Genomic DNA, 13,733 nt, shown 5'->3' on the forward strand with positions numbered 1-13,733 from the left:
TGAAGATACATGGATTATTCTATATACTTCATCGAAGCCTTGTATGAATAAATAAGTGCACAGATTTGTGAAGACCGTAAAGGTGGAAAAGTTTGTACTTGTTTCACTAGTTACAATGTTTGTTGATGATTCACTAGTTACAATGCTTGTTGATATTTGACTTATTTGATTTCATATTCAGTCATTGATATGATATTGGTTAGGAACTAGCCCGATGTTTGTTGTTCTCTTTGATGGAGTAGTTTTGGTGAACTTCTTTTAGCATTATGACAGAGTAGAAGTTTTGATATGATGAAATAGATGTAAAGTTTGTTATTGAATTAGATGTTACCATATCAAAAGCCACATAGAATATGCATACTACATTGAAGGTGAAAACCCTTTCGTATATTAAGGTTGAGCTTGCACCAATTTCACTGTTGAATAAAAGGAAAGGTTTGGTTGTTCCTTTCATCTCTAGTTTCTTCAATTCATCTTTGGATTATTGTTAGAATGAGGGAGAAAAGAGAATTTGGATTCAATTAGAGGAATTTTGCTTCTGAAAACTATTACTCAATAGGATTATTGTTGTTTCTTTTTGTTGGCGCTTTTAACGTTAGATATTTCAAATATTTGCTACATTTTCTTGCTTGTATAATATTGTTGAGTTGATGCATATGTTGTTGTGAATGTATCTTTGTTGCATATTTTTTTTGTCTCGGGGTTTTGTATTAAATGCTAAAAGAGGAGATTGTTGGTGCACAACTTGTAATGTACCACACCTAAAGGCAAATTGTGTCGTATAAGATTCACTTTTGACTGAGTATATATATATATATATATTTTATTCAAGATAAATTAGTAGCAAAATTTATTGGTAATGTTCAAATCAAATAAGCATATATTTGAGAATATTAAAGGTGATGATATTTTAGCGGTGCCGATTGGTACTACTTCATGATTATGACGATCAGTGATAATATGTAGAGCTTTATTATTCACCTTTGATAATATGTTCAGCCAAAGGTTCTAATAAAGTAACGGTGATAGGTACTACTAGATAATATTAGAGCCAAATTGTATTAAATTAAAGTTTAGGAATTATATTCCAAATTAAGTGTAATAGATGGAAAAAAAACTATAATAATATGAGTACGGAAAAAATCTATAATATGAACTTTTTAAAACTTAGGTAAATGTGTATCAAGTAATAAAGTGATGAGTCATATTGTTGATCAAATTTTAAAGTGTTACGTACCAAATATTCACTTTTATTTGGTTTAGATCATTGAAAATAAATCTAATTATTATTAAAATTAAACTAACGACAATGAAAACTTTCAAATTACTTGATTATACTTCACCCAATACATATATTTGATTTAATTGTTGAAGCTAAGTTGTTCCACTTTTCTCCACTACTTATATTCTTGCCCTAGAAAAGTTGAGTTAATCATTTTGCACTAATAAACTTATAAGGATGATTAAGGTTTTAGATATATTATTATCTTAATTACTAATTAATTTGTTTATCTACATTATTTATTTAGTAACTCTAAGTTTCGCTTTCAAAACAAATAAAAGTTATTTGATTAATACAATTTATTAACCAAACAATCATATTAAAACATCACAAATAGCAATTTGAGTTATTATCATCGCACTCCATCGAACAATCAATTTCTGGTGGAGCAATTTTCTTTACGGGCAACCGCATACTCCATCCACTGATTTTGATGTGATGAAATGAAAGACTACATTTCACCATTTCTTGCTCTAATTCCTCTATTCTTTATTTCGAAGATTTGCAAATAAGTTCAAAGTAACATTAAAAATAGCAAAAAACAAATGAAATTTAATTAAAACTAAAATTTATTCCTAAAACCATATGAAGAGGCATATAATCTTTATATAGAAGACTATGGGACGTGGTCCTACATGTTAAAGCTAGCCAGCTACCATCCTGTGTGGAAAGAAGCCAAGTATTAAAGAAAGTGATTGCGAAATTACTTAATATTTAATTGTTAGATCGATCACCAATGGCATGAGTCTATTTAAAATATTCTTTCAACATTAATCTCTAGCTCTATTCTCAAATCCAATTATGCATGATTTCACAGCTGATATATAACTTGTTTTTATGTTCTTAATATACTTTGTGCATATTAAAAATTTATTGTTGATGAATAGTTTCCTCATAGAATGTTTGGTTAATTAATTATTGTTTTCCTTGTTAACAAAGCTTATTCCCTTCTTTCCTATATAGGCTAAATTGTACGTGAGTGTGATCAAAATAACATGCATCAAATTAGCACATAATCGAGTCCCCCACTTGACCAACTTTATGCTTTTATTTTTGAGATTATAGTTGATTTTATTCTAATTTTTCATCTAATTATAATAAAATAATTATTTTTTGAGCAAAGAGAGGAGAATATCAAAACAAGTCCTACATATATTTTTCCAACTTATCATTACTTTAATCAATAATCCTTTTCATTATAAGTAGGTCATTAAAGGGCTAATGAAATCTTAGGAGTGTTGAAAGAAGTTGAATTGAGTTTTATTAGACATAAATATCATGTGTGTGTTTTAAATTATTTTGGATTTAAGTTTTACTACATGTAGGTTTTATCTAAATTTATTCTAAATCTTTATACTTTGTATTGAGTTAGATTCTAATTCTAGTTAATCAGACATATATTAATTGTCTCATTTCAAATATATATGTAAAATATATAAGTGAAGTACTTAAAGGTGAAGAAGGGTTAATTAGTATTAATGTTCTCTTCTTTTTTTTTTTTTCTTTTTTTTGCAGTATATATCAACAGAACATCGATATATATTCACCAACAATGTGTCCATTACCATTAACCGAGGAACAAACCCCAACAACAGTCAAAAAGGCAGTGGACGGCGTTCAACCTCACAAGAAATCAAGGTTACTGTCTTTCTTATTGTTATTATCATATACATATAATATTGGAAAACTGAATGATTGTTTTCAATTTTTCAGTTTTGTTGTCGTAGTGATAAAACCATGTGCCCTGAAAGTGATGATATTGAATCTCGTGCAAGTAGTAGTAGTAGTGAAAATGGTGACCACCAGCAACAGCATTTGAGGAACATATACAACCCGGAAAACGATGGGGACGAATTCATTCATCGCTTTATACGAAAGATTCAAGTCACTCACCTTCTCAGATGGCTCCCATTGAACCAAAGAGAGCCCTTAAGCCAGGCAAGCCTTCCTTTTCCTTTGTATAAACACTGCAATACTCTCACAAACAAACCCATTTCTCTGTTGCTGTATATTTGTCTTAAGAGTAAAGATTCAGATTTTGGGTTGCTTTCATTTGTTTGGTATTAATTATGAACCAAATGGTATCTGAATATTCTTCTTCTTCTTCTTCTTCTTCTTCATAATTTTGTTTCCTTTGGGGGGATTGCTGCTTATGAGAGAGATCCTTAGCCTGTTTATAGAGACCTCATTGAACAATGCAATATAAAACAGCATTTTAAGGTTGTTGTCTATTGGCTCTTAATTTGAGTAGTTCTGAAAGTGACAACACCGGCCACCCTCTTTCAAAATATTACTTGCTTGTTTTTTCTCTTTCCGTTTCCTTTCACTTAAAAGAGAATGTCAAAATTATGACATGGGGAAGGATTCAAAGTCAAACCCTAAAAGGGTTTTTTAATCCTTCTTATCTCCTGCATACAGAAGTCTCGAAGATCCCCATTAAATTCAATGGGGAGTCAAGTTGAATGTTGTTTTAAGAGGCATGTATTCTCAATGGCGATTTACAAAACTTTTCCAAGGAACCCTAAATCATTAACAGTCACTAAACTTAATTTAACATCCCTTCTTCTTTATATATGTTATTTTATTTAATTGAAAGCTTGTGCGTATTTTGTTTCAAAATTTATTAATTATGCTCTTAATATTTGTGGACTTGTGGGTATAACACTTAAATTTGACTAAATTGTTTGTTTTTTTTGGGAGATAGGTGGCCTATTACTCATTTTTTATGGAATCAATGTCATGGGGGGTTTAATTTTGTAGCATATTAAATTTTAAGGATAAACAACATTATGCAGCTTTTTAATTGTACGTCTAATTTTGCACTTTAAAAATGGAGGTATAGTGGAACCCATTAATGGCATGTCCAATGTCTTAGGGAATTTCTCTTTTTCTCAATAACACCACGTTATGCACTGAATTTTGTTGCAAAGTACCATAATAAAATTAATTTTCAACCCACCTTTTAGCAACTTGCACGTTAACAACAAAGGCAAAAAGTGTCTTCTTTATTTTCTTTAAAACTCCTCATGTGAATCTTTTTTAAAAAATATATTGCAACGTATTGATTTATGTTTTGTAAAAATTAATCCTTTTTTAAATTCATAGCCATTTTTCCTGTTTGATATTTGTAAGCTAATGGATGAAAGGTGAATTGCATGCAGGTGGGAGAGGAAGTGGTTTCATTAGGAAAGATTGCAGGCCCAATAGTAATAACAACACTGCTTCTCCACTCAAGATCAGTAATCTCCATGCTTTTCCTCAGTCATCTAGGCAAAGAAGAGCTCGCCGGTGGGTCACTCGCCATGGGGTTCGGAAACATTACCGGTCTCTCCGTCATCAAAGGTCTTTCAATGGGGATGGATCCCATTTGTGGTCAAGCCTTTGGAGCCAGAAGATATTCAATCCTTAGCCAAACCTTCCACAGAACATTATGTCTGCTTCTACTTATCTCCATCCCTATTTCAATCCTTTGGCTAAACGTGGAACCCATTTTCCTACGCTTAGGTCAAGATCCAGAAGCTACCAAAATCGCCAAAGTTTACATGGCTGCCTTCATCCCTGAACTCATAGCTCAGTCTCTCCTCCATCCCATGAGGACTTTCCTTAGAGCTCAAGGCATTAGCACTCCTCTCACCATTGCTGCCATTGTTGCTGTCCTCCTCCACCCTTTGGTCAACTACATTTTCACAATATATTTCCAGTTAGGGGTTGAAGGCATTGCATTAGCACTTGCTTGTAACACGTTCAATATAAACCTGGGGTTAGTAATTTACATGGTCATCTCAGAAAATCCTTTGAAACCATGGCATGGGGTCACAATTATCTCAATCTTTCAAGGCTGGCGTCCACTGCTAGCACTAGCACTGCCTAGCCTCCTTTCAGTGTGCTTAGAATGGTGGTGGTATGAAATAATGTTGTTCCTTTGTGGCTTACTCGACAACCCCAAAGCCAGCGTTGCAGCCATGGGAATCCTCATACAAACAACCGGCATGTTATATAATTTCCCGTTCTCAATGAGCGCCAGCATTTCAACAAGGGTCAGTCAAGCATTAGGAGCCGGCCAACCATCGAGTGCTCACCGGACCGCGGTGATCGGCCTCCTCATGGCCTTCGCTTTCGGACTATCGGCCTTCGTTTTCATGACAGCGCTGAGATCATGGTGGGGGAAGTTGTTTACCGATGAACCACAAATCCTCCATCTCATCTCAACCGTGCTTCCGATACTGGGGCTTTGCGAAGTGGGGAATTCACCACAAACGGCTGCTTGCGGCGTCTTGACGGGGACTGCCCGTCCTAAAGACGGTGTGTACATAAACTTATGCTCGTTTTACCTGATAGGATTGCCGGTTGCAATAGTGACAACATTCCAACTGGAAATGGGGTTCGTGGGACTATGGGCTGGGCTACTAGCAGCTCAAATGTCATGTGTGTGCATGATGGTGTATACACTCATTCGAACCGATTGGAAGCACCAGGTGAAGCGAGCTGATGAACTCACCCTTGCCGCAGGAGGCAACGACGATTTAGAAACCAGCCTACTAATTGACACAGATAATTGACTTTTCCATTACAAAACTAATTGGGTGAAACTGATAGACGTCGGCTAATTTCATTTTTAACAGAAATTCATTTTTGGGTACACAACATTATTATATATATATATATATATATATATATATATATAAATCAGTAAAAGATGTCCCTTTTTTCTCTATCGAGAATTAAATACATCTTTTATTGCATGACTTTTAACATTTTTCTTTAATAATAATAGTCGACTAAATTTATCGAGGAAAAGAGAGGGTAAAAAGCAAGTTTAAAATACTTAGAAACAAAATCCAAAAATATCGAAAAGTAAAATAGCATTCAAGAACAGAATGAAAAATTATAGATAAATGAACCAATCATCCCCTCTTCAGTAAAACTTGAGCTCAATCGACATCAATCTCTCTAGCAAGCATCATAAAATATTGAATAAAATGAGAGAAGAAATAAGGGAAACAGATTAAAGATTATTCCCAAAAAATTTTGCATACACAGTTGATCATCAAGGTGGGTCCATACATCGACAATCGGTCGCAGCACGATTTAAGGCTGATGACAGCACATCTTCTACCCAAAAAGCCTCCCCTCTGATGCCATTGCATGTGGAGTTTGGTTATCATTTCTGGCAATGAATACAAATCAGCAAGAAATGAAGCTTTCCAAGAGTCTCTTCGCATTTCAGGTAAACGAGTTTATCTCTAATAAGTTAATTTCCTGCAAGTTTAGCTTCAAAATAATTGATAATGAGTCACTTTCTATTATCACATATTAGACACCTAAGTCAATAGCAAACTGTAGCCCTTGCACCACCACTAACGCTTTCGTTGCAAAGGTGGAACAAATGAAATAATTGTTTCTCCAACAAGAGCCTAAAATTTGGCCCTCGTTATCTCAGATAATCACTCCTAAGCATGAATATTTATTTTTAGGGGAAAAATTTGCATCTACATAATTAACTTGATCCCATTAAAATTCAATGGGTTTTTAAACCTATAAATAAAATCAAATAAATTAAAATAGACCAAAATTGATAATAATAATAATAATAATAACAAAAATTAGTTTTTATTAATTTCAATTTCTTTAAAAGAAAATGACTTTTATTATATTTTAGTTTATTTTCCTTTTTTAAAATATAACTTTTACTAAAAAATATTTTTGAATGCACTTTTACTAAATTTTTAATAGTTATAGTTTTGTTTACTAATTTCCTTCAATATTATTAATTAATATTTTTAAAATTTTGAAGATTATAAATTATTTAGCTTAATTAAAAATGAATATCCAAATTCTAAATTGTTGAACGTTGATGCATGACTTAAAACTACTGAATGCTAACTCTTATAAACATTATGATTGAAAATTGAATATCCAAATTCTAAATTGTTTAGCATTGATATGATTTAAGTTTAACTCATTTACTAAATTACAATCTCTTTCGCATACATCCACTAATTTCACTTTAAAAGCTGAAAAGAAGAATGTACAAGCAGTGTAAAATTTGTGAATCTCCCGTTAAGTGCTTTTAAAATATGTGAAATAAAGAGAAGATCTTGTTTGTGAATCCCTTGAAAAGTGCACAAAAATAGGCAAATGAAGTAAGTTGAAATATTCCAGTAGGCAAACTGCGTTACAATTGCTGGCACCAACAATATATCTTCCACAGTTCAACAAAGTTTCCAAATTAAAGTTCAGCCTCAACTCTATTTTAAATCAATCATATCTCATCAAATCAATTATCCTTAAAATAGCATTTCAAATAATTAATTTGCATGTCCTTATAATTGCATACCTCAACATATATAATATAAGTGCAGCTTCAATAGAAAAACAATACAGAGGAGATGGATTTAAAACGATAACCTACAAAATTAACTAAGGATGCATTATTGCCTGTCATATTTAGAATAATCGTAACTTATTCGAGCTTCCGGGGATAACATGGGGTGCTGAGGATTTGGTTAAAGTCTCTTACAATTGGGCTAAACAGTAAGCCTCATCTTAGAAGGCAAATGGTTCCAAGCTGCAAGACTCAACTTCAATTCCACGCTTGGTCAGGAATTGGATTTCGAGTCAGCTGCGATTGGGGGAGTTGTTCTCTCTTGAACAAATATCTTAGAAGGTTTGGTGATTGCACTTGACTAAAGATTTGACAGTGTGATTATTCTTTCAAATAGTTTGGAGGCGATACAGGCTATACAAGGTAGTTATTCAAGGGTATCGACTTTCACTCTGGTGAGAAAAATCCAGTAAATATTGGCTAAAGCAACGCCATGGTCAATCTATCACGTATTTAGAGAAGACAACAAAGAGACAGATGAACTTATAAAAATCGTACAGTGTTAAGTAAGAATATATTTTTCTTGTTAAAATAAAGAATTGATTTTTATATCATAATAACTAAATGTTGAAGTTATTCTGAATTAATTATTATTATCAAATCATTATACGATTTTCATTATTAGTTAATAGCTAATAATCATATGTGATTGTTTGTTGGGACATTATGATATAAGTTGTTGGGGATACTATCTTAGAGCCCGACATCTTTCCTAAAAATTAGGACAACGTACAATATTTTATTTAAAGAAAATGTTTAAATATTTTATTTGATAAGTTTTAATTATATGTTTTTTGACGTAATTAAAATTTTATATAGCCCTTCCCGATTATAAATAAGAAGATAATGTACTTTAACGTTTGAACTTAAATTCTCTTCCATTAGTAAAATATTTATATCAATTGAGTTAATACTTAATCTACCAATTTCTTACCATCTTAATCTTTATATTTTTAGTTTTATTCATTTTTTCCTTTTTTGTCTTAGAGTAATTTTAAAAAAATTGGAGCAAAATGTTAATTTCTTTTAAAAAATTAAAAATAAAAGAAAAGGGAAAAGGATCAATGATTTTTGGGGCCCACAAAACACAGGCAGGCAGCCTGAATTACAAGTACCATATGTACAACATTTTTTACGAGATGTGGGTTTGACTGAGTTACGCCTTGATATTAATGAGATTTTCTGGTCAACAATCAATTGGTCGTTGCCGACATGTCGTCCACCACCGCCCACCGCAACCTGCCTCCCACCTTTTTCTTGTTTTCAACTCCCCCGACTTTCAAACCCCGCCTTTGTCCATTTGCTTTATTTTGAAACCTTACAATCGAATTAGAAATTAATTTTATGCTAATTAATATTTTTATTTAAATTCCCCACCTCAATATTATTGTCACGTTATTATTAAAGATGACAACGAGACGGGTCGGAAATAGATATTACTAAATCTATTGTCATTCCATAGTTGTCGCACTATGTTTCGCTATCTGTTTTATTCTATTATAGATGTATAATTTTGAAATTTATTATTCTGTCTATGGATATTGGATACATTCATCTCCGCTCCATCTCGTTTCAATTTAATTGTTGCTATTTAGCTCTAATTTTCTCAATTCTTTTAAAGAAAGTAAATATTTAAACATAACTCTTTAAAATATATTAAAACATAAAATATATGATTTTTTTCTATATTGTAATATTACATTTTTTACCTTGTAATAGTTTATATATACAAGGATAAAATTGGAAATGTGTATAGTGAAGCAGATTAGAATGAAGCAAGTAATTACCACAATCATTTCATATTAGGCCTACTCATTGTCCAAGCCATCCACCCAAGCCCGAATGCCCGCTTGAAAAAATGAGAGAGTTTAGATAAAAATACGAGGTCCGAAAAATGGGCTTGAATAAAATTTAGGAATAATTTTCTATATGGGTTGGGCCTTGTGCAAGATTTTTAGCCCTCTAACCTGACCCGAATATATTATATTATAAACCAGGGGAAATTATATTAATTATACGTGTTAAATAATAATTATATATTAATACTAATATTAAATCATTAACCCAATAACAATTAAATCCATTACCCAAACCTAAAAAAAAAACTTACCCAACTAAATAATCCAACCCAAAATATAAAATTTTAAAAATTATATTTAATATTGTTTTATTATTAATGGTAATATTTTTAGTATAAATATTATTTAATGTGTTAGAAAACTTTTAGATTAGTGTTTTTAGTGCATTTAGTATATTATATTTTAAAAAATTAAATAAAATTTAATCTAAAAAATCAAATATAGACAGGTCGAAATAGGCTCTGATTTATCTTTTTTAAAGTGTATCTGACTTGAACAAAAAAATAAGTATATTTTTCGGATCGAACTCGAACTTAAAAAATTAATCTAAATACGGACCTAGGAGCACTTCTATTTTATACTCACTAGCTAGAACAAAAAAATTTACCACATCCCATTCTACAACCACTTTTCAAATAAAAAAAATCCCATCCCTAATAATCATTCATATAATCTCAACACGTGTTGAGATGCTATAGGAAAACATACTTTCTCCCTTGATTTGGTAGCCCTTTTTGATGTCTTTTCTTATTTTTCTCTGATTAGGGGCCCACATAGTCAACCCCTCATGAATAACATTTTCGATTTAATTTTCATAAAATATTTTATTATTTTATAAGCTTTAAATATTTCGAATTTTATTTGGAATCTTTTTTTCACAACATTGCTAACAAGTAATATCCATAAAAGAAAATTTTAATTTTAATAATAATAAATTATTAAAATATTATATAATTTAATCCATTTTTAAATTTTTTTTATAAAAGCAGTTTCACCACAAAGTGAATTTGACGATACTTTAATAAATTTATAATTATCATGATTTAGTTGCTGCCGTAAATTAATTGAACATTAATTATAAGGTTTTTTAATAAAATATTACAAAAAAATTAAAAAATATCAAAATAATATACAAAAAAGTTTATTTACTAAAATAATACCAAAAAAAAGACGACTGAATGGAGGGATGCTGCTTGTGGCAGAGGCGGCACCAATGGTGCCATTGCCACAGGCGGCACCCCCCTTTGTTCGTATTTCAGCCCTTTATTCGTATTTTTTCTCGTATTTTATTACTTTTAAAAAATATACTATTTTCTAATTTATTATTTTACATTATTTTAGTACATTATGCTTGAAATGTATTCATTTAGTGTGTTTTTTATTGAAAGTAATAAAATTCGGAGAAAAAAATACGAACAAAGGATCGAAGGGTTTAATTTATTTAAAAAACACACTAAGTGAATACATTTCAAACATAATGTACTAAAATAATGTAAAATAATAAAATTAGAAAATAGTATATTTTTTAAAAGTAATAAAATTTAGGAAAAAAATACGAACAAATGGCCGAAATAAAAAATTTTTTAAAAAATTTATTTAAAAAAACACAGTCAAGGATGTTGTAGCTGGAACTAGGGAGCAAAGGAAGAAGAAGAATGTGGTAGCTGTAATTATTTGGGTGATTAAAATAAAAACATTCAAAAAAATCGGTGACCAACTAAATAATTTATCCTATTCTTTTATCAGAAACAACTCAAAATTGATGTGACGAAACAAAACTTTTTTTAAAGAAATGTCAGTACGTGTTGATTATGACTTAACTTTTGTTCAAGCCTTTACCTGAAGTAATAGTAAATATTCAGTGACATCAGTTGAAGTAAATTGCATTTCCAAAAAAAAACACTGAAATATTGAAGATAATATGATTAAGAGAGATAATTATGAATTTCAAATATAAATTGTAAAATGAATATTAATGATAAAAGAAATTTGTAATTATTTTAAATTATTGGTGAAAAATGAAGGCTACATATAATAGAGTAATACAATAGCACGTATTTCTAGGACTCTAAGCATATTTGAAAAACTAAAATATAAACAAAATTGAACATTTATCCTTATATTAACAACATGAGAGGCGGCACCAACATGTTCGTATTTTAGCCCTTTGTTCGTATTTTTTTCCTTGAATTTTATTACTTTTAAAAATATATTATTTTCTAATTTTATTATTTTGCATTATTTTAGCACATTATGTTTGAAATGTAGTCATTTAGTGTGTTCTTTAAATAAATTTAAAAAAGCCCTTATTTCGCCATTTGTTCGTATTTTTCTCCGAATTTTATTACTTTTAATAAAAACACACTAAATGAATACATTTCAAGCATAATGTACTAAAATAATATAAAATAATAAATTATAAAATAGTATATTTTTTAAAAGTAATAAAATTCGGGAAAAAAAATATGAACAAATGACTGAAATACGAACAAAGGGGGGTGCCGCTTGTAATATTTTGGTAAAAAACCCTTAATTATACGTGTATGGAAAACTCATCCAGCCTAAAGATTTAAATAAATCTTGATGAAATTTTATATAAAAAATTTATTACATGCAGTTCGAATAACTTTCTTTTGTAAATGTAATTTTATATAAATATTTTATTCCACTTACATATAAAATATATAAAATTATTACCAACAATTAAACCCATACATAAAAGTATTATCAAGTTCAAATTAGGTATAATGACTTATTTAGCTCTCTAACTTTACAAAAAATATTTTAATTTTTCGTTTAATTTTTCGTATTTTTAGTTATTAAATTTACGTTTTATCAAATCATCTCAAAATGGATGGAAAAGCTAACGTTTTAATTTTGCTAATGTGGCATACACGTGGATTGCCACATCAATAGTTAGTTATTTAAAAAATAAAACTCAAAAATAATTATAAAATAATTTTTAAAATCATTAAAATTATAAAAATTATAAAAAGTATAAAATTTTGAATCAACGTAACCATCCATGTTTATTCCATGTCAACAAAATTAAAAAATGTTGAAATTTCATCTATTTTAGGGTAATTTAACAAGACATACAAATTTAAAAGTTAACACTGCGAAAATTTTAATGAAAAATTAAAATAATTTTATTTATAATTGAGGCAAAAAGTTATTATGTCATAAATTAACTAATCATCCATTTTATTTTTAAAAAATAAAATATAATTGTCAATCAAATCGTAGAGATATCATTGTTAGTACAGGAGAATGTGGGTTCGAGTGCGTTGAAATAATCAATCACTTATTTATGGATTGAAAATGAAGCATGATAATACAGTAAGATTATAATTTATAAAATAGATAGAGCCGGTTGAGGAAGGTAGGAAGCCGAGCCAGGAAGAAGAATGCAGCCTTATCGAGGTGATAACCATTAACACTCCACTCAAAACCTTTTATCCTATTTTATTTCATTTAATTTCTTAGGTCAGAAGTCAGAAGCATCCCCTCGAACTTTCAAATTTCAAAAGCTAAATAAAGAGCCAAATAACAACGCCTGGATTGTCAACCCACCCTATTCTTTTCCCTACAAATATGTATTTCCAGATTTATGAGTGTACCATATTTTGAATTTTGACTGGAGAACCTGACTTTGAAATTTTACAGTTTTGGAAATGTTTAATTTAACACTTTTCATTATTTACTCTAATTCATTTCTTTCATACTTGCAAAAAATAGGTTTAACAGTAAATAGTATCACTAAGAGTTGAATGAGGTATATGGTATATTATGTGTAATTATCGGGTTATTCTGCTAACAATGTCAGTTTTTAATCGTAGAAAATAGATAAATTTTGATAAGAAATGATTAATTTGTCCTTTAATTCAATGTAAAAACATTAATTTATTCATTTTTTTTGAATTAAATGGATAAAATACAATCTGACTCTTAATATAACGCCTACACGGTACTTTTACCATATGAGTTAAAACCTCGACACCTATAAGTATTCAGTTTAACTTTACCCTATCGATTCTCATTGGTGGTGAGTTCGGTCTGCCTCCTATTGCTATCAAGTTTAGCGTAATGTTTTGATTATTTTTCTTAATTATTTGTTTCTTCTCTTTTATTTATTTCTTTTTATATATATAAATGGAACGTATTTGATATATAGTTAGTAACGTTTCAAGTAGAGTTTGAGTGATAA

At 30.0% G+C, this 13,733-nt stretch overlaps 1 protein-coding gene across 1 annotated transcript; it reads left to right on the top strand.

Annotated features, from left to right (window-relative positions):
* Positions 1–4,385: 4,385 nt before the first annotated feature.
* On the top strand, positions 4,386–5,841 carry LOC105797982 (protein DETOXIFICATION 53). Its single transcript, XM_012627844.2, has one exon. The coding sequence runs from the start codon at positions 4,438–4,440 to the stop codon at positions 5,839–5,841; it is 1,404 nt and encodes a 467-aa protein (XP_012483298.1). The 5' UTR covers positions 4,386–4,437.
* Positions 5,842–13,733: the final 7,892 nt, after the last annotated feature.

This window comes from Gossypium raimondii, chromosome 9 (assembly GCF_025698545.1).
Source record: "Gossypium raimondii isolate GPD5lz chromosome 9, ASM2569854v1, whole genome shotgun sequence".
Lineage (NCBI taxonomy): Eukaryota > Viridiplantae > Streptophyta > Magnoliopsida > Malvales > Malvaceae > Gossypium > Gossypium raimondii.

Bases quoted from the DNA above. Each gene is read 5' to 3' on its own strand.
- LOC105797982 (XM_012627844.2), top strand. From the start codon at position 4,438: ATGCAGGTGGGAGAGGAAGTGGTTTCATTAGGAAAGATTGCAGGCCCA.